The 22465-nt window shown below is 40.0% G+C and overlaps 1 protein-coding gene across 1 annotated transcript; it reads right to left on the reverse strand.

Annotated features, from left to right (window-relative positions):
• Positions 1–1697: 1697 nt before the first annotated feature.
• Positions 1698–22465, reverse strand: LOC110157746 (protein GPR108). The gene is made up of 17 exons (XM_020922114.2): positions 21874–22465; positions 18235–18345; positions 16706–16756; positions 16534–16625; positions 15677–15738; positions 15285–15607; positions 14297–14359; positions 14096–14191; positions 13841–13974; positions 10618–10693; positions 9932–10005; positions 9747–9864; positions 9454–9584; positions 9247–9340; positions 8740–8823; positions 7346–7467; positions 1698–4531 (listed from the first exon to the last, which is right to left on the reverse strand). Exons 1-17 carry the CDS (start codon positions 21988–21990, stop codon positions 4444–4446), a joined length of 1836 nt encoding a protein of 611 aa, XP_020777773.2. The 5' UTR covers positions 21991–22465; the 3' UTR covers positions 1698–4443.

The following is a 22465-nucleotide window of genomic DNA, read 5'->3' on the forward strand; positions in this document are numbered from 1 at the left end:
TTCGAGCTCTACAACCTTCATTTCAATTTTATTTTAAATCTTTTTCTTTTAATATAGAATTGGTGGGTTTGTAAACCAACAAATTAAGTAATACTGGCCTTAGCTAATGCTGTTATGCATGATTATGTGTTTTCCTGTCAATATTTCTAAAAATGTTGATGTTGCAGCCAAAAGTTTACTAATTCTTCCCTGATATCCAGGGATTATTCCCTGTTGCTTTCATCAAATATACATTCAATTGTTCAAGAGAAATGTTGCTGACAAACCAATAGAAGAGGGAATGATTTTCTGACTAGTGGGTCTTCTGATGATAAGGGTGTAACCATTACATCACAAACCAGGAAGACATTTGTAAACATGTGATGACAACTTCTGGTGTAGTTCTCGACACTGGACTCATCGACCGACTGTGATCAAAGTAAATGTGATCAGGGGTAAAATGAAGACTGTAGACGTATGTGCTGTTTGAATCATCTGAAATTTGTCCCTCATCTCTTCTAATCACATGTACCAGTGCACTCAGAGTTGTGTGTCAGTGGGAAATGATGAAAACTGAGGGATGGTCAGAATTGTTGATTAGTCGAATATAACAACACTACAATGACATGGAGATGAAGAAAACTGGAACATTTTCTAATTTTTTCTAGATTTTATCAGACTTACTTCTGCGAACAGCCCAAAGGAAGTTGTAATCGCATGTTTCCAAACGTCTTCCTGGTTTGTGACATAACGTGAATAGAGCCTATCGCTTTATACCTCAACATCTTTGGTGCAAAGTTTTTCACTGCAAATTTTACACTGAATTTACTGTTGAATTTGAGGGCTTGAAAATATTTGTGCTATGTATTCAAAATGTGATGTTTTATGTTTTGGATTTTTAAAACTCATTGAAAATGTATACTAAAAAAAAAAAAAATCTGCAATTTAATGCAGCATTTCAGTTTCAAAATCTGAGACAAATAATCTGCCATAGCTGTGGGACAGTGCAGCACAGGAAAAGAAAAATAAATAAATAAATAAATAAAATACTGCAAACCAAACACTACAGAGGCAAAAAACAGAAATTTGCCATAAAAAAAATATTTTAACAGGTCCACAGGCTTCTTGTAGTGACAAATTTAAATCAATTAAAAAGATGCACTATGGAATTTTTCTGGTGAGAAGGGCTGCCAGCTGCTTGTTGTCCTGGAATGTCATTGCTTTGCATAGAACATTCCATAGTATGGCATTAAAGTGCAACTAAACACTAAATCCACCTTTTTACCATACTGTGTATATGATGTTTGAACAGCATTATCTACTGTTCCTGTTTTTTTTTCAGTTTTTTTTTTTTTTTTTTTTTACAATTTTAGTGAAACCTAGGTCCATTTGCAGCATTTGGATCAACAACACCTCTAACTTTGTACTGCCTTCAGTGGCAACAGCATTTCAAGTACTAGGTGACATCACACAGCACTGCCCTGATTACAGACACATGTTTCTGATACAAACACTTGTCTGCAGGGGCGGAGCTTGATGTCTTCAACTGTTTAATGCCATACTACGGAACATTTCAGGTGAAGCAAAACATAGAAAGTCAAAGATTTTCTGAGCTGGTTGGTGTTAAGTTGTGAAGCACTGCTGTGATGTGTGACTATTCTACTACTCTGATCAAGTCTGACTGAAACTCAAATTTGAAAAATAAAATAAAATAAAAATTGGATTATAATACATTTTATTAACACACAGAAGAATAAGCAGTGAGAGAAGACTAAAATATGAACAAATAACCTAAAAGCAGCTCTTAAGAGAATGTTCGTAGACTTCTAAAACCCAACCATAATAATCAGATTTACGGAGTAAATCCCGCTTCTCGAGCAATACACTTCACCTGTGCTGGATGTATGATGATGTGATTCTGTGATTTGAGAAAGTTAGAATAACTACGAAGCGTTCCAACGTGTGCTGTAACGACAAGAGTCCAAACAGAACGACAGAAAAAGAACGACAGTGAACGCGCTTAAGGTGAAATGATACAGAAAGATGGAAAGAACAGCCATAGGTTTAATATTGAATCCAAACAGAAAAGTAGAATTCAAACATAGGGTGCACAAGATCCTGCAGAGTTATGGTTAGTGCCGTTTCAGCCAGTACAACCAACTTATCACCAAAACTACAGATTAAGAGTTATTTTAGGATTTAGACCAGTATTTCCAAACAGAGCCTAAAACTGTTGGAAATTCAAATATTTCAAAAGGGAATATTAAACTTCTATGGGGTGTAACTGCTAACATCACATGACCTTTTACTGCATCAGGTGTGTGAGGTTGTATAGTGTATTGTTTTGTATCATGATTTTGTACATTTATAAAAAATAATGTCCGTGCAGGAGAATGGGTGACTTGTGGGTGGAGCTTTGTACAGGCCAGTACCGGTAACTGTAAAGAGGGTCCGAATAGGGCCTGGAAGAGATCACTAAATTACTCAGACATACATGGATGACATCTAAAATGTTTTTGCATGTTTTTGATGAGGGAGAAACGCACAAAAGGCTGATTTTGCATAACCCCCCCTCTTTAAAAGAAACACTTTTCCAGTCCAATGTCGCTCCAATGAAGTTTTGTTTTGTTCCTGGTTTAGTCTGTTTGTCTGGTAGAAGTGGTACTGACAAAAAAGCGAGATTGTAAAAATAATAATGTAAAGAATTCAAATGTGATAAACGTGCCTGTAAATGTCTCGGTTGAGGTGAAGTGAATGGATTATAAAATTAACACAACAGTGCAGAAATATTGGATTTTTCTAACTCATCAACTTTTTTTTTTTTCTTATTACAACACAATACACTCAATATTATAATTTTGCTTTGTCATTAACAAAAACTATGTAAATCATTTAGTAAACAATATACTTATCGCCCACCACCTAGGTTTCAATTTTCACAAGTTTCAAATAAAGGAATTTACATTACAATAACTTACTCGCGCTTATTTGTCCAAAAATGTATTGTATATTGAATGAAACATGAGCCATCTCCACATATGGTATGTGCAGCCCTGATTAAGTGTAAAGAAACATATGTTGTATGTTGTATAGGCCATAAGGTTCACACTGTGCACTAACTACACGTCCACTTAGAAAGAGTCAACCTGAGCAGAAAAAGTCCGTCATGAAAACTCACAAACACAGAGCTCAGGAGGAGTACCGCAAAGACCACGCCCCCAGACGCAAAGACCACACCCCCAGACGTCATGTAGTTGAGCTCAGGCCACGTCCATTCACAGCATCCATCTGGGTTTGAGTAAGTCTTATGTAACAAAAGTAAAACTTATGTTACTTTTCTGTTGGAGGGTCAGCCACCATCTCGTATCCATGGAGATATAAGGCATTAAAAGGCCAGTAGCCGTGGTTAGCATGCTAGTTGTTACCATTAGAGTTACAGCATAATGCCACACTGGTCTCTGAAGGTTGTGAAAAGCGTTTAAACAGTCGCTGCGGTGGAAAATGAGGATGTTCTGAATGCATAAGGGAAGTGAGGAATAACTTTGGACCACTGCAAACTGTTTCAAATGAACAAGTTCAATTTTTCACGATTTTTAAGGCAGTAAAAATAATGTACAGCGCCTCTTGTCTAAAGCTGATCCAGCTCACAGTAAATGCAAGATGGAGAGGTTAAATGCCACGCCATGGAACATTTCAGGCAAAAGCAACATGTCCATGGAGACAAGCACAAGGAAAGTTCCATCAGAAAAGTTACATACTGTACCTCTAAATTGTAATGTTCCATGTTGCTTTATAGTTCTTTTGGAAGGCCAGTAGCAGGCGCGCGTGTGTGTGTGTGACCGTATTCATACATTGCAGCTGAACTCATCAGCATTCTCTCGGAATTTGAAGCTAACTGAAAGCACTACTCTGTTCGAAGCTCTGCCCAGAAAGAGCTGACCTGCTTGGAACTACTCTCACCTTTTCATTGAGAATGAAACACCTAAAAAAGATCATGAACGCCTCCGTATTGATCGTGGGTTCATTTTTTTCTTTTTTCTGTGTTTGCAAATGTGTGCAATGTGTCACCATGGTAACTGCTGAACATTCCGCCAATAGATACACATGTAGAACACCCCCAGCCTGACGTCACTTAAAAGTATCAATAGTTGTATTAAGCAATCACCATAGAAACAATTGTAACTACTCAAAACAAGAGAAATATTCTGAATTGAAACTTTTTTTGCAGTGTAGTCATCTTTGGAGAGAGCGAGAGAGCGAAAGAGAGGGATGAAGAAAAGATTGGAGATGGCGGCAGTCATGTCTCTATTGTCCATCCACGCGTAGCACTGGGGAGCCCGCTGGAGTGTGTTGCATAGTCAGACAGTGGACACATCACCACTGCACCAGAGTCTCAGAGGGGAGGGGGGGCGGCGTCCGGACCTCTCCTCCCCCGGGTCAGGGGTCCCGCTTCTGGCCCGTGGCTCATAGCGTGGACTCCCTCTGGCGGTCGCGTCCGTTGGAGGTCTTCTTGACGTGGGAGATGCCCTCTAGTGCTCCGGACTCGGTGACTCTGCACACAGGGAGGGGGAGAGGGGGGTGTCAGCTAGAGGGCGCACATTCACCAGACACTTTATTACATTTATTACCGTATTTTCCAGGCTATTAGACGCGCTCTTAAGGCTTTAACCGCATCAAAAAACGACCGCGCGCCCCACAATCCAGAGCGCCCTATACACGAATCCACTCGGGTGTCCCAGCACGACTTCAGTAAACTACAAAGCTGCACCACCCGCAGAACACACAAACATACACGGAGCAGACAGCAACAGTGCAGCGAAAAACACCCACAGACACACTCATCACTCCACAACGACGAGGAACAGAACGGAGGAACGAACTGAAAAAGCAAGCGCAATGTGCCACTTCTAGACACAACTGAACAACTGAGTCACTGCAAACACGCCGACAATCCGTTGGTCCCAGACAGGACCCTCCCTACACGCCACAACTGAACAAAGCCCAGAGTCACCGTGAACGAACAAACAAACAAAACCACCCACCCATCACACTGTTGGGTTTCCTTTAAAGGCCAGAGTGGTTTATTTGTGAAAACAGTTTGAAAATAGACCATTTAATGACAGTGTGTCTTATAATCCAGAGTGACTAATAGTGCGGAGAATACGGTACACATTCAGGTGGGTCACAAGAGATTTTTTTTTGGGGTGCCTTGTCATGATCTGCATGTAGGTCTGTGATATAGAGTTCTGCTCTGTGACATTATCATCATTCTGGATGATCTGGTCAGAATGTCCCGTCCTCAGTAGGGACAGTATTTCTCTGCTTATTCCTTTCACTACAAATGTGTGGATTGGGATTTTCTGTGCTCAAAAATAAAGACAAAGCACAGAAACAAACTGAATGCTGCATCTGATAAGAGTGTCGCGCACCTATCTCTTTAGAAATGCTAAGACATGTTTTGTATAATTTCTAATCTTTTTGTATTATTTTATTGACTATTTTGTTCCAATATTTCTGGTTCAAATGAATGCTGAAAAGAAAAAGAAATGGGCTACATTTAATGTCCAAATAGATGACTTATAGATCATTTTATTGCTGCTTCAATGACTTGACTTGAATCTTTATTGTTTCAAACTTGAGTAATACTAAGTGTTCAGAGACACGATCATTCAGTCAGATCCACCTTTATTTTATGATTTATGAATAATGTCTATTGACTTGGGTCACGGAGGTTTGTGACTTTTAAAATATGGGTCCCCAGAAAAAAAGTTTGGGAAACACTGATTTATTAGATACACCTGTTGTGACAAGTGTGCTTAAAGAGACTATTCTATGGCAGTAGTAGTAATAGTTTATTCTGTCATTTTGCAGACAAAACAAAACATAGACTACAACCTCATGGATCATGACTGAAAGGGTTTAGGCTGAAGTTAAATAATGACAGAATCCCAAGAAAGAAAAGCAGCATCTGAACAGCAAGTTTGAGTTTACAATTTCACTTACAACTTACTGTATATATAAAAGACAAAATATTAATGAAAACAAACCAAATGTAATACATAATTCATTCATTCTAGAGCTCTAGATCTTTCAAAACATAAGATTTTATTCTGTTTTTTAAAGGCTTCTACAGTGTTAGACTTTTTTAAATCATCACTCTGGTTGTTCCACCTACTCACACCTCGAACACAAATACAATCACTTTTTTTATTAGTTCTTATTTTCATTTTTTAAAGATGCCAGTTTTGTTTTGTTTTGTGTTTTTTTCCGTTTCTGGTCATACAAACTAACCCTGCCCTGTAGTCTGCCCTGCATTGAAGATATTTACATCAGCAGGTGCAGGACAAAAGCCACAGCATCATGGAAGACTCCACCATCCAGAACATGGACTTTTTACAGCCCTCCCATCAGGCAGAAGATTGCGCCATCTACAGGCCAGGACCACCAGACTACGGAACAGTTTTTATCCTGATGCCGTAAGACAGATTAATTCTGTCAGAAAGCCCAGACACTAATGCACCTTACAAAACAGCATAGACTTGGAACACACTTTAGAAAACAGGGGCAGGTGGGGGCTGTGTTTTTTTGTAAAGACTGTACTTGACATACAATATTTTTAACAATTTATTCTTATTATTATCTATCTATCTATCTATCTATCTATATGCTGTTGACCTGGACCTGAGTGCATTGTTTCGTTTCTGTGTATTTTTTATACTGAAATGACAAATAAATTTTGATTCTGATAATAATGTTAACAAAGATACCAAATTTTATCGTTTATGATTGTACAAAATAAACCAATAATAATGATAAAGAAGGTACAAAATGTATCGTTTATGATCATATCAGAATAAAAGTTTATGTTAAAGAAAATATTAAAGACAAGCATGTGTTGTGTTAATAGTCGTGGTTTACTTGTAAAGACAATGGATCTAGTCTTTTGGGTATGGAGTATTCCACATAACATGCTTTGAAAATGCTCCCCCTTCAGAGCACTATCACAACACAATCAGCATATCCTGCTTATCAAACTACTGCACATTGCATCAGTTTTACTGTTTCGCGAAGCAATGTACAGGAAGTAACTGTATATACGTAACTATAAAAGGGAAGAGATCACTCGATTATTCAAACTTGTGGATGACATAAAACCCTTTGTGTCAAATTTTTGAAAATGGAACAATGTTAGAACATGGGAGAAAGCTTTAAAGGTCAGACTGAGCAGCAGCCTGGAGAAGAGAATAGATGCTAAGTTAATTATTGATGTCACAGCTCATGATACTAGAATAATTGATATACACAAACAGTGTATTGGCGTAGAGCAATATTAATTTGAGTAATAAGCAGTGGTGAGTGTGATTACATTTGGTCCATCTCCTCGTCCTCCTCGTCCTGGGGTAGCTGGAGGTACGGGTTGTTGGATGCCGGTCTGAAGTTGTACCCGGTCAGTACAAAGAAGATCAGAGTGGACACCTCCACCAGGAACTGCACAGAGGAGAGTCCAGCACAGGGTCAGAACACACAGGAGACATGCTCTTATCAGGCTCCAGAGTCACACAGGGCTACTCAGCTTGGTGCACCTTTGCCCTGCCTTCACATGTTCCCATGAGGTGCTAACACCTCAGGTCAGGACTTTCAAATCTGGTTTATAGTCCAGACTGTTTTTAGTCATCTAATGGATTCACTACACAGCATTTTGCTGCTTCCATCATGTTCTGAAGCTGCTTATTTTACTTTGTCAGCAGTGGACGACAGTTGCGGACTTCACAGAATAAAGCCACCAAAAGTTCCCCATTTTATGTTTTGTTCCTTGTACTTCTCCTACAACAAAAGTCAATCACTGTTTTATATTCTGTTAATGGCAAAACTTTAATGGCTGAACTGAATCACAAAAATGTGAGCACTAAAAGTTTATATACATGGATTTTTGTTTTTTTATTGACCATGTAAATATATAACTGTGTGTATTTGAATGTTAGTAGTATTTGTATTTTAAATAAATGACTTTTACATGAATTTACATGAACTTTTAGGGAGCCTATCACCATCTGGCAGGACTGCTGATGAAAATTAGCCTTTTGGCTAATTCGGGTACATTTACACAGGTACACTGTCCCACTGAAAGCTAACTAACTAAATGAATGAATTAATAAATTAATGAATTAAATAAACAAACAATAGATACATCGATATATAGATATAGGATAATAGAGCTAGGACTGTTAATAGTTGAAAGTGCAGAGCTAAGAGGCCCCTTCAGAGTGACATCACACTGTAGTGAGCATGTGCTTTTCATTGATATGCTTTTACATTTAAAGAACGGTTACTGATTTTTTTAAAGTCTATTTGTATGGCTCAGAGTCTTAATTTCTCAAACAACCACAACCACGTACAACCATATGGGCAGGGGTAGAGGGTAGGTGAAAATGAAAGTTGCAAATGACTCCATCTCCTCACTCCTGACCGTCAGATGGAATCTGCTGAAAGACTTACCCTGCACACAAACTGTTTATTCAGGGCTTTCTTCACCACCCCCTGGTGGTCAAGGGTGTTGAAAAACAATTTTTTTCATTTTTTCAACAAAGGATTACTCAAATATGCAAAAACCAAGCAAAAATTAACTGAGTAAAATAAGGATGAGAAGACACCAGTGTAACATGGTTAACATGCATCATGTCTGCTCTAAAGCTTTTCTTTTGAATCCAGGAAAGGTTTTTAGGATTCAAAACATGAGTAGAGTCACAAACACTGGCATACCTCATAGCACCACTGCCACTGGAACGGCATGGTGATCTTCAGGAGAATGGCTATGATCCTCGTGAAGTAAATGTAACACACGATCTGTGGACACAACACACCGCAGTTGTTAAACAGGAAACACACACTAGAGCCTCCATGAGTTTACAGAACCGCTGCTATCACAGCAGAGTGCACCGTTATCATGATCGGCGATCACCTGATACAGTTTGTTTTTTTATGGCCAATGCTGATACCGATTAGAATTCAGACAACGACTGAGAAGTTCTGCTGATATTTCTCGGCTGAAATTTAGGGCAGATTTGGACTATTTTCCTCAAATTATTACATTTTATTTTAATACAAACGATCCAGTTTTTACCCAGCATGTTGGAGATTTAAGTCTGATAGCTGATACACTACAAAAGTACAAATATCGGCTCAATAAATTGGCCAGCTACTATATCGGTCTATCGCTAACTATGATGTAGTACACAGTTACCATGACGTAGTGCACTGTACAGTTACCATGACGTAGTAGTGTCTGAAGAGCTTGAGCTTCTCCAGGTTGACTGCAGCTTTGCCGTCAGTACTGGACGCCTCCTGCAAGTGACGGATGGACCTGCACACATGGCACAAATACAGTGTGAGGAGCAGTGTGAGAGGCAGAGTGAGGAGCAGAGTGAGGAACAGAGTGTGAAGCAGAGAGTGTAGCAGAGAGTGGAGCAGACTGACCAGACGACGGGGAAGAGGATGGCTCCACAGCAGATGAGATCCACCAGGAACAGGATCTGCTTCCACAGGGAGTACTCACTGGAGCCCTCCTCCGTTGACTCAATAATGATGTAGGCCACGTTCGCCAGCACCTGGGACAGACACAGAGAGGGTACTATAGGTCACTCTACAGGAGCGTGTAGCATAGACACGCCCCCTTCCTCAGGAGCATGTAGCATAGTGTCTTGCCCAGGGGCCCAACAGCAGCAGCAACAGTGGCACCAAAGAGAAGTGTTAGTTCTGTGGCCACCTACCTGCAGAGGGATGACAATCATGAAGATCTTCTTCTCTTTATCTGACAGGATGTACTTGACAAAAGCCCAGCCTGTGCCGATCAGAGCCAGTGTGATGAACAGCAGCGCCCCCTTCAGCCTAAGAACAAACACAGCACGTAAAGAAGGAGACAACCTTCACAATGTCCCAGAGCAGAGACACTTACAGGTGAGTGATGTAGTACATGACCGCCCAGCCCTCGATGGGGTGGCCCTCTGTGTTGATGAAGTGGTAGTTTATCTGAAACAGGCACACAGCAGAAACATGTCAGAGAGAGTGACCAGAGGATCCCCTAACACATGACTTTATAAACACTTTTCAACAACTCCCTGAGCAGTTTGGCCGTAACGGTAAATCTAACAACAACTAGCAAGCTAACATGCACTTAATGATGATTGGACAATAGAAAGTTTTATTATTAGATGCACACTTATTTTGACCTTAAATACATGGGGAAGAATTAGGTACAGGGCCTTTAAAGGTGCACTGTGTAAATTTTCTGCTTGTCTCCATGGTGTTGTTTTCATTGACTCAAAAACCTCTTACAGTGAGTGGGCTCGCCTCTCCACAGATCTGAAATGTAACTTGGCCCTAGGCATCACCTGCTGTCTCTGTAGAGATAAATAAGTTATGCCATACTGTGGAACATTCTAGGCAACATCTCCATGGAGAGAAGCTAGTGAAAGGCTACACCAGAAAAGTTACACAGTGCACCTTTAAAAGGTCCTTTAAAATGAAAAATATACATTTTAACTTAGGAAATGTCTTGATTTCTCTTGTATACAGCAATAAGGTCTACAAAGCATCTGAAAAGCTTACACACTTCTCACAGAGTGCGTTTGAGATACTTACGCTGTGGAAGACCAGAGAGGTGGCTTTAGTGAAGGCCAGAGCTGCCATCAGCCAGTGGATCTTAAACACACTGTATCTGTGGAATAAACAGATCAACACTTAGAATCATCACATGGATGAAGTCAAGAACACATATGTAAAATAGACTCTTTTTTTAGTTTTCATGCAGTTGAATTTATTTTTGTTTAATTCTGGTTTATTAATCTTTTTCCTCTGAGCCTCACCAAAAAGAGCATGGGAGCATGTTCCTCATGACCTAGTTTCATTGTTTTCCTCATGGTTCCTCATGGTTCCTCATGGTGAGCTTTTTTTTATTTTTTTTATTTAATTATTAGCAATTATTTTAATTTAAGTTCTAAATCATCAAGAGCCAAAGCAAAGGAACTCTGCATATTTAAAGGCCAATAACAGAATAAAAATATGCACAATATTTGTTCTTTAAAAGACATTACTGCTGTAGTGAAGCCTAAGACGTTTAGTGATTATGAAACTGGAAACACATTTGACACCTATGAACATAAGTAGATCGCCATTTTACATTTTGTTCATAATAAAATGCACTATTAAACTTAAATGGCCTAGTTATAGATATGGGACCTTTGACCTGCTGTTCCAAACCGCACAACTGATAAGCCTGGCCTTTTTCACATTAGTGGATATGCGAGGACTTGTTTGTGTTTTTGAGGAATGCCTACATTTTTTTAACACTAAGTATGACTTGGACTCTTCATTTTTCAAATAATCACAACTAAGTATGGATGGATGTGGGTGGAGATAGGGGGTAGGTGAAAACAGTTTTTTTTTTTTTTGAGCATTCGAGCCTCAAATGAATAACAATATAAAAGTTCGTAACAGTTGATTTTTGTATGACACATGTTTCTTAAACCAAGGCATACGCATCATTTGAAGCTAGTGTTATTGACAGAGTAGGTCACAAAGTTCCTTTTGGATTTCCTCACATAGTGCTGATTAGAAGTCAGCCCACACAGGTTTACACAACATGTCCTGATCACATGGGCATTCAGAGATAAACAGGTAAAAGAATCACGAATCACAAAAACATTGGACACTACGTTTTGGCTCTCACATTGTTTATCCAATCAGAAAGCAGGATGAGCTCCTCACAGTGGGTTGCCAAATGTTAAACCAGTAACCAGTTTGGATTAAAACCAAATGACCCACAGTGGTGAATTTTATTTTCTGTATTTTTTTATTTTTTCATTTGTATTTCTGGTCCTATAGCTTTTATTACAGCCATATGGCATAACTACAGCAGCAGATTGTGAAATATCAGGTTGTACTGAAAAAAAGGATACATAACACTTCACTAAGGGTAAAAGGGTCAGTTTTAATAGCAAAATTAAGAAAAAAAAACAGGCGAGGACAAATGTACTAATATTGCCCTTAGGTCTGGAAGAGTTATATATGAAGTAAGAAAGCTGTCAAAAATATTTGTGTGCATAAAATAGAAATCCGTGCATATATGGTAAATCCGTGCATATTTGTCTGTAGTTGCGCATAAAATAAATATTTGTAAACTCTTAAATGAGTCCAGTCGTACATAAAATATATTGTGTGTATTTTATCCATCAGAATACGAATTGAAAAGTTACGACGTCATGAATTACAATCACGAAATGAAAATTTACGATTACGCTTTCATCAGAATGAATACGAATTCACAGACGGAACTTTACTGTCAAAAATACGTCATCACTTCACAGACATTATCCATCGAGCAGAAGAAACATAGATCAAGATCAAGACTGCGCATGCTCAAGTGTGTACTAGAGGGTAAAAACAGAGTAATAGCACAAGAAGCTACAACAGCGACCAACAAGTGGGTTCATTAAAATCTATTGTAAAAATGTCTCGTCTTGCCACATTGAATTTGGGAACCAAACGCTGCTGTGTAATATTGTGTAGAAACACCTCCTTTGAACGGGAAATTGCACCTATATGTTAGATAACATAGTGGAGCCAGTTGGCTAACATCAGACGTAACGTTATCCCAGGGCTAATTAACAAATATCAGGTTCTCTGTATGTTTAGATTAAAACATTCACGACTACAGCCACAGCGAGCATCAGTCAGTCTTCACTTCAGCTGCATTTCAGACAATGGGTTTTTCATGAGTTATAATGGGTTATAATTAGCAAATCCATCCACGTCACGGTGACGTTAAACTTACCGGTAAATACTGTAAACATACCAAGGTGTTGCCTGTAAACACGAACATTAATTGATGCTGGAAGCTGCATTAAACTGTAATGTGTAACATTTCATTGGCTGTGACTGTTTGGTGTAAACTGGGACATTTCAGCGTCCCGAGGAACTTTTGATGGCATTTCATGCGAGAAATGCAGCTGAAGGTTAAGACTGACTGATGTTCGCTGTGGCTGTAGCCGTGAATGTTTTAATCTAAATTATCCCTGGGATAACGTTACGTCTGATGTTAGCCAACTGGCTCCACTATGTTATCTAACATATAGGTGCAATTTCCCGTTCAAAGGAGGTGTTTCTACACAATATTATACAGCAGCATTCGGTTCCTGAATTCAAGACATTTTTACAATAGATTTTAATGAACCCACTTGTTGGTCGCTGTTGTAGCTTCTTGTGCTATTACTCTGTTTTTACCCTCTAGTACACACTTGAGCATGCGCAGTCTTGATCTTGATCGATGTTTCTTCTGCTCGATGAATAATGTCTGTGAAGTGATGAGGTATTTTTGACAGTAAAGTTCCATCTGTGAATTTGTATTTGTACTGATGAAAGTGTAATCGTAAATTTTCATTTCGTGATTGTAATTCATGACGTCGTAATTTTCAATTTGTATTCTGATGGATAAAATACACACAATATATTTTATGTACGACTGGACTCATTTGAGAGTTTACAAATATTTATTTTATGCACAACTACAGCCAAATATGCACGGATTTCCCAAATACGCACGGATTTCTATTTTAAGCGCACAAATATTTTTGACAGCTTTCTTACTCCATAGTTATAGCTCTGAAAAGTCAATTCTGCTTAAACATAAATCCCAAATCTAATCACAATCGCAAAATTTGTCCACAAAATCACAATTATATTTTTTCCCCAATTAGTTCAGCCCTAGTTTCCCACAGAGCTGTCTGCCCCTGTTCTCTGTCTAAAGGGTGCCCCCTTCTGTCTGCTCAGTAGCTCCACATCAGCCGCTGCTGTGCTCAGAACATACCTGTGCTTCATGAGGGTGTAGACCCACACCAGGGCTGCGGTGAAGAAGACTCCAGCCATCCCAATGTAGAGGCGTGACAGTGGGATATCAGCAGCAGACAGGTACCCCCCTGGGTTCTTCTCCGTCACCTCCACCTGCACACACAAGCACAAAAACACACACAACTATTTTAACACGTTTTTGACCACAAAGATGTAACTGCCCTTGTTTGCACTAAAGTTGCCTAAAAATAACTCATGTGGACAGTCTGCTTACACTGAGCGAGTAGGGCAGTCCCGGCAGCATCTTGGGGCAGTAGTGGAAGTTGAGGTTGTAGAGGCCCTGAGCCAACGTCCCAACCGTCAGGTGGAACTGTGGAGCACACGGTCACTGTTAGACCAGTCAGATCAGTCAGTGACAGGCTGAAGGAGAGGAAACGAGGAGAGAGAGAGGAGAGGGAGGGGAGGAGGTACTCACACTGAAGTTGTAGGAGTTGTCCACTTTGCCCAGAGCCAAAGAGAACTGCTTTACATTTAAAAGCTGTGAGCAGAAAGCACAGTCAGTACAAATGTTCACAGGGAATGTGCAGATTGAAAATGAAGACTCTGGTTTAAACAAGGATCTAACATGTTGTGTGCTGTTGTGTTCACTAGTTCTGTCCAGGAAGTTGAAACCACTGAAAGATGGTAGGGCTGCCAGCACCTGGTTGACAGCCTCAAATATTATAAAGTATTTATTTAATAGTGTATGTGAATGGGCCCCAAGTTAGCACAGACTGAGGTTGAGTGTGGCTGGTAGTGCCATCATGCATGAACTGTAGTGGACGGCCCAGACACAGCCAACATGCTTTTTTATTAGATGGAGAACACAGAACTGTTATTTGTTCACAGGTTTGACAATATACTCATTGGGAACAAAACAAAAACAGAATGTACTCCATCTATGAGTTGGATATCCCAGTTTTTGTTTTTTGTTTTTTTACCTGAAAAAAAAAAATTGGGATATCTTAGGGAATCTGGCTCACCACAAGCCTTAAAGGAGCTGTTTGTAGACTGCAAAAGTAAAAAAAAAAAAAAAAAGTTTCTACAATCTCTACTGAGCCTGACTTACCAGAGCCTTAACCAGCAGATACAAGACATATAAGTTTTTCCTCATTTTCAGTATATGGTTAGATTTAATCCCACTGGATTTAAGCATTGGAACTGGAAACCCAAATGAAAGACTCATGTGAGGCTCATTCTGTTTTCTGACTGTATAATCATCTTGAGAACCAAAACAATTATAAACAAACAACTGTGCATCATGTCCAATGTTCTTGTAATGTTGAATAAAACAGCATTGCAACTGGTACCAGTAAAAGTTATAATTAATATGATCATATTTACCTTGTTTCTGAAACAGTTAGGTCATGTTTTGGGAATTTAAAATGAAAATCATTTCCTAACACTGGTGACAGATAACTAACCTCCACAGCAGAGACCTCCTCCACTGGGCTCTGTGCTTTATCTTTGGCTTCTGGGTTCTCCTTCGGCTTCTCCGGCTTCTCCGGCTTCTCCGGGTTCTCCGGGTTCTCCGGGTTCTCCGGGTTCTCCGGGTTCTCCGGCTTCTCCGGCTTCTCCGGCTTCTCCGGGTTCTCCGGGTTCTCCGGGTTCTCCGGGTCTGGTCCCGGGGCCTTCTTCTGTGGTGTGGGGGTCTTCTTCTGTGCAGTGGCAGCGGCGGCGATCACTGACTTGGCCACAGTTACTTTTGTTTCAGCGGGCTGTGTGTCCTCTCGTTTGGATCTTTTCTCTAAATTAAAAAACACATGTTTAAAAGTCTGATTGAAGAACAGAGAAGAGTGTACAGCTCTGAGCCCACCTGGCTCCACTCTGCGCCCGGTCAGGATGTTGTCTTGTTCTCCCATCACTTTCACATTGACTCTGGAACAACAGTAACAACAACAGTTTAGATGTTACCCACTCACAATGAAGTGTGAACTCTCGAAAGCAGAAGAACACTCCAATTACCTCTTAAGGCAATATGAAAAATACTAAGTGTTAGGGGTGTAACGATATCCAAGTCTCACGATAAGATATCGTCACGGTATGAACCTCACGGTACGATATTTATTGCGATATCGTGGGAAAGCTCACGATATGGTAAAGAGGCTCACTATTAGGGATGTAACAACATCCAAATCTCTCGGTACAATATTTTCATGATATACATCTCACGGTATGATATTTATTGCAATATTTTATGGAGGCAAGCAAAACTGTTAATCTGCTCCTTTTTTATCTTAAAACACCTTCACAAGACTTAATCCAAAGAACTAAGACACAGAAGTGCTTAGAACTGTTATTTCTTTTTGTAGTCTGCACTGAAATGGCACAAAGGATCATGATCTATGTAGTTTCCTGTCTTTTTTTTTTAGCCTCTGCTGCACCATAACTCTTCATTTAAGCAAAGAGACTTGTAATTCAATATAGTGTGATAGTCCGCGATATTATTGTGAGAACTTTGACGGACAGGACAGAGGAGTAATCCTGTACAGCAAAATGGATTCTCACGAGATTTATGAGTTCACAAATTCATGAGAATCCATCTTGACATAGAGAGAACTTGACATGAGAACTTCTAAAATACGTGAAAACCTGTGGGATTTTTCTGATTCTTATTTGGGCTCCGTTATCTCAGGTCTCTGGTGGGTGTACAGTTCAGCAGAGCAGACTGACCGCAGTGAGGAGGTGTCCAGCAAGAAGAGGATGAGAGGCTCGTTGTTGGTGGACTTCGTGGCGGTCAGAGGACAGCTGTCCGTCTCCTCGGCCTGAGAAAAGGACATGTTCAAGTTTGGTGTCGCTTTAAGTACGTACTTATGACACAGGTGTATAGTGTAAGTGTACTCACTGTGTAGGACAGGACACCGCTCACACGAGACCTGGACAGGCTGAATCCCACCTGCAGGACACAGTCTGGTTAGGACGAGTTTAAAGCGCAGACATAATGAAAGCAAAATAAAGGTGCAGTCTCAATCCGATTCCTCACTCCATAACCCAATTCAATCCACTGACCAAAACTCAAAGAAGGACTCCACATTCATTACTCGACATGCATAGGGGTCAGGGGTCAGAAATAGTTTTGTGATAGGGGAATCTGAGGATGTGGTCTCTAGTTCTGTTTTTCATGTTTTTTAAAGACAGTAAAAAAAACAAGCAGTGTGCCTTAAACTTGTCTTGTCAAACCTGTGGCCTTGTGAGGTGACGGCTGTTGTGGTTTTGGCCGCTGTTAAAACACACTGAATTCAACTGAAACATATGTTTTGTCTTCCATTATCTAAATGGTAAATGGCCAGTAGAGCGCTGTTCAAAGGCTCAAAGCGCTTTCAGAGAACCACTCACCCATTCGCACACACACAGTCAGAGTACACAAACACTGGGGGCAAGGGGGGTGTCTTGCCCAAGGACACAACAACAGCATTCATCTTTGGGAGAAGGAATCACACCATCAACCTATGGGTCAGTTGATCTGACCGCTCTACCAATGATGCTGAGAGCAAGATTCAAACCACCAACCTTCAAGTTACTGGACTGAGCCAGCTGAGCTCCTGTCACCCTGTTCTTCTACCGTAAATGAAATCCTAGAGCTGAGTTTTCCCTAAACTTACCTCATTCTCACACTATCCCTTCACTTGTAAAGTACAGAAGCTACCGTTACATTGCCTTCTATACAAAACAGCGCTCACTACAATTTATTTTTTATTTTTTTCCAAATACTATTCAATTACACTTTTGTTGTAAATATGGAATCAATTCAATTATGTGCTGCTAAAGCCAACGTACCACCAGATGTCTGACTGTTTTTTCAGGGGAACAGGTATTGGTTGCATGATATTGGTTCAGCCGATATCATGGTTGAGTCTTTTATTTACAGGTCATTTACCATTTACCTAGAACATCTCATAATGTTTAAACTTTTATTCATACAAAGCTGTTCAACAGTTATTGCTGGATAAATAACACAGATGGCTTAATTTTGTAGTTAGTTAACTGATGGAAATAAAAGTCTATACACTAACATCAGTTGATACTGGATAGACAGATACCAAAAGCCAAAGTATTGATATTGGTATCAGAACTGAAAAGGCAGGATTGGTGCATCCCTAATTTGTAGTACAAGTGATGTACTGTAAACCTCCTCAAAGCACATGTATTATATTTACACATTTATGTGAGATATGCATTTAAATATGACTTAAATGGATTTATAAAGTAGTTTCCTCATCACAAACAGACGTGGAGGTGTGGTTAGTTTCATTCACACATGTTTAACACACAAACCCTGCACATTTAGGCTGAGTTCTTCTCTCAAACAGAAAACGAGATGTCATGTGGTACTACACAAAGTGCTCCATTGTGCTCTGTTCTCTGGTGTCTTACCAGGTGGTTGACCTGCTGCTCAGAGAAGCTCAGCGCCATCAGGTTCACGTCCAGGGTCCCGTTGGCATAGAAACCAAAAGTGTTGAGCTGGACCAGGAAGCGCGTTTCATTCTACAGCAGAAAAACATCAAATTAGAGAAAAGGAGTGTTAAAAATATTAAAATCACATACTAATGAGTGATCGACCAATATGGATTTTTTTAAACCAGTCAGCGCTCCCGATACTTTTGGGTCAATATGTAGGCGCCATTTGATTATTTTCCCCAAATTATGCAATTTAACTTTACTACAAACTGATCCATAGTCCTTGAAGAGTAAACCTCTGTCCATAAACCTTTAAGAGTAGTGTAGTGTAAGAGTGGTGTAAAAGTGGGGTAAGAGTGAATACAAGACCTCATGCCAAGAAAAAAAAAAAAGTACTATTATTTTGCAAATGAAATTTACATTCTATTACTGAAAAAATTGCATTTCTTCATCTTCATTGTGGCATCTGGTATTGAATAAAGTGAATTCCTAAGTATCAAAAGTGTTTGATATCTTTTTATCATGATGACACCATTACAGACACATGGTACACTTAGCATTTTAAAAGCACGGTTTAGTCCTGCTGTAGGCTCAGTGTGGGCTTTGTCCAGTCCAGGTTTATTTCTGGATTAAATTCCAATTATAATGTGAGTCTAATAGTGAACACACCCTTTGTAAGTAGTAATAATAATGAACTATGCAAATTACTATCTCTATACAGTCTACTAGAGAAATTCTTGATCATCTACAGACATGTCCTGCTGAACAATTAGTGGACTAAAAAAAACTTTTCAGTATCTATGAACCGGCCCCGGCTGCCCTCAAAGTACCACACCAGCACACTACCTCATGCAAAAACAATGATTTAAACATAAAACATCTGTATCTATATGTAAAAATGCAAATTAATAACTTCACACTATTTTCTGATCTATTTTATAGAGTTCTTTCCTCATCACAAACATGGAGTTGTGTTTTGTTTCTCTCACATATTTAACACACAAACCCTGCATATTTAGGCTGAGTTCAAGCAAGTTTAGGCTGTTGTGTTTTCTGTTTGAGAAAACACACTACACAACACAAACACAAAAACACACAAAAACAACAGCAGTACAGGATATTCTCCACTGTGTTTTTAAACTCCGTACAGCTTTATTATAAGCATTTGGATCATTTCAGTCATAGAATTGCCGAGTTCAACTAAACTAAAGGTAAAAAAAGAGCTGTCAACTTGGATGGTTCTAGGAAATAATAATGTAAAATAAGTGCATAATAAAGGAAAATTGTAATGCAGAGACCATTCATGACTAACGTGAGCAAGTACAGCCATATTTTCTCTGTGTTTTGGTCATTTTTAAGCATTTTTTTTGTATTTTACCTAAACAAATGGCAATTTATGCCTCTCTTTACTGTAGGCAAGTGTCAAATTGGTCAAAAATAGAGAGACCTGGGACATTTCTTGTATAAAACTGGGACAAATCACTGGTTTTGGATAAATCTGCTGGGACAGGGGACACAGGGCTCAAAACTGGGACTGCTGCGGGTAAATAGGCACGTCTGGTAACCCTAAACAAAACACAACCCCAGGTATGTTGCTGAGGGAATACCGGCGTGAGCGTCCCTCTGGCCTGAAAGTCCCAGCCCGCACACCCCATTCTCTCAGCAGGAACATCCCCCTCCTCCCTCTGGGTGCCCCCTTCTCTTGGGTGGCTCATGGGTACCTGCTGTGCCTGGGGGAGGGGGGACGTTCTCACCGAGCTTTCATAGGCCGCGTCAGGCACTGTGTGCCAGACCAAATGTCGGGCCTTGTTTATGTCATTTTACCAATCTTCCCGAAGCGGCACACATTCTTTCACTATGTAACATCAATATAATCTTCATTTGCTCGCAGAAGTTTAGTATGAAATCATATTTTACATGTTTTCTTTCTTGTTCCCCATGTCCTATAGCATCTGCAACTGTTGATTTGGGAAGAAATATTATTTTCTTACCTGCTGCCATGAACATAATTTGTAAGCAGTGCAACACAAGAAACTTAGAAAGCTAAAGAGTGTGTTTGAGACCATGTCATTATTTGCACACAAATGTTTTGAGATATATTGCACATTGCATGTGTAATAAACAGGGCTGTGCAAAAATATTGCAATATTGATATGATCAACAGTATTGATAATATTGTTGGCTTCTGTATATCGCCAAGAGCATTTTTTTATATATATTTTATAAATTTTTTTCATTACAGCTACAGTTTTGTTGCTTGTTTAAAGGAAGGAAACTTGTTCACACTGCAAAAAGTAATATTTAGGTGAGTTAAAATGACTTAAATTAAGAACATTTGATTTTATTGGAGTAAATTCTACCAATGGAATAAGTGTGTTTTTCTTAATTCAAGCTACATTCGATTTTGTTTTTTATTTTAAGGTCAAAGAGTTGGAGTTATTGTTATTATTATTTTAAGTGTAGCCAGTTGTATTTTCATATGTCAAGTACAAAAAGTCTTATTCCACCGGCAGATCATTTTACTTTTTAAATACATTTTACTCTTAATTTGGCTAGATTTTATTTTTTGCGGTGCATGCAACACATTTGACATTTTCACTGTTTTTATTATTAAAATGTTTGTGTTTCATAGCACAAGAAGTGATTTAACAAAGACTTTTAGTGTCAGAGCCATGATTCAGCCTTTATTTTTATCTAACTGCATTGAATCGATTTGAAATATACTGTATCAAAACAAAGGCTCACTGAATCGAGATATGTATCATATCGGCAACTTCTTAATGATACCCATCCCTAGTAATTAATACAATATATGGATATATAATGAAAAAAGTGTTTTGTTTTTGTTTTGTTTTTATTTATATGTAGTTTCGTAAAGGGTACAGTTCAAGGGGCTTTCCAACTGATTTCCTGTTGAACATGGTTTGAAGCTCACAAGGTTCCATTTTGTGTTATACAGGAGCTTTAATTCACACTAGTCTGGAGCCGATGGTGCAGACTGGCAGGCCTATTTATGTCATTCTACCCCAGGGCTGCTGTGACTACTAGGGCTGGGTATCATAAAGAAGTTGCTGCTACAAGGCATACCTCGATATATTGGACACATATCTTGATACAGTGAGCTTATGATTCAATAGAATATATTTCAAATCAATTCAATACAGTCAAATAAAGATAATGGCTAAATCATGGCTGTGATACTAAAAGTCTTTGTTAAACCACTTCTTGTGCAAAGTAAATATGAAACACAAACATTTTACTCATGAAAACAGTCTTTCATAAAGGGTACAATTCAAGGGGACTTTCCAATTGATTTCCTGCTGAGGAGGTAACAAGTACACAAGAATCCATTTTGTGCTATAAAGGACATTTTCACACTAGTCTGGGGCCGATGGCGCAGACTGGCAGGCCTAATTTATGTCATTCTACCCCAGGGCTGCTGTGGCTACAAGTGTCAAGTGAACGAAAAATGCAATGAGTATTTAAGAGGCACAAAGACAAAAGAACACTGGATGCATGCATGTATAAAGTGGAAAGGTAAAGTCCATGCCACGGCAGCGTTACACGGAGGACATTTTAACAGATGAGCCTGTCAACACGGAGCGCGGAGTTTACCTTGAGCGTTAGCTTGTGTATCCGAGCCGTGCACTCCATAATCAGCATGAAGAGGACCACAACTGCGAGCCAACATCTCCTCTGTGCCCCGGCCAGACCCATCCTGATCCCCGTCATCACACCCGGAGCGACCCGAGCCTAACGCGCTAGCCGAGCTAAAGCTAATGCTAACGGCGAAAACAAACGACCGTGCTCCCGGCGGCCCCGGAGCTCCAGCTGCACTCTCTGCGGGGATCCAGGCGTCTACCGCGGCTGCGATCAGGACCTACACTCGTGTAACGTGTGAAGCGCGGGTTTAACGGTCCTTTGTGCGTTCATCGCCCGACAGCTGCTGCGCTTCCTGGTCCCATACTGCTCCAGCGGCGGGGGAAGGCGACAGTGCGGCCACAGACGTCAGCACTAGCCGCGGGAGGGCCTCTGCTCCGGGGAGAGCGGAGAGCAGAGCGGAACGCGGAGGAGAGACAGAAGCAGTCCCCGGGTCCGTCCTGAGTGCGCGGGCCGCAGAGGGTCGCTGGATGTTCGGGTACAGACGGGGAAAGGCACCGAGAGTCCGAGCGCCGCAGCTGGTCACGTGAATCACGCTGCGCTTCCG

The sequence above is a fragment of the Boleophthalmus pectinirostris genome, unplaced genomic scaffold, assembly GCF_026225935.1.
Source record: "Boleophthalmus pectinirostris isolate CB_2022bp ecotype Guang Dong unplaced genomic scaffold, ASM2622593v1 HiC_scaffold_22, whole genome shotgun sequence".
Classification (NCBI taxonomy): domain Eukaryota; kingdom Metazoa; phylum Chordata; class Actinopteri; order Gobiiformes; family Gobiidae; genus Boleophthalmus; species Boleophthalmus pectinirostris.

What these genes read in the sequence shown, in the direction of transcription:
- LOC110157746 (XM_020922114.2), bottom strand. Translation starts at nt 21,990, where the DNA reads ATGACGGGGATCAGGATGGGTCTGGCCGGGGCACAGAGGAGATGTTGG. An exon ending in CCTCTCTGGTCTTCCACAGC is followed by an intron (nt 10,006 to 10,617) that starts GTAAGTATCTCA and finishes TGCCTGTTTCAG; the next exon opens with ATAAACTACCACTTCATCAA. An exon ending in TGATTGTCATCCCTCTGCAG is followed by an intron (nt 9,585 to 9,746) that starts GTAGGTGGCCAC and finishes TGTCTGTCCCAG; the next exon opens with GTGCTGGCGAACGTGGCCTA.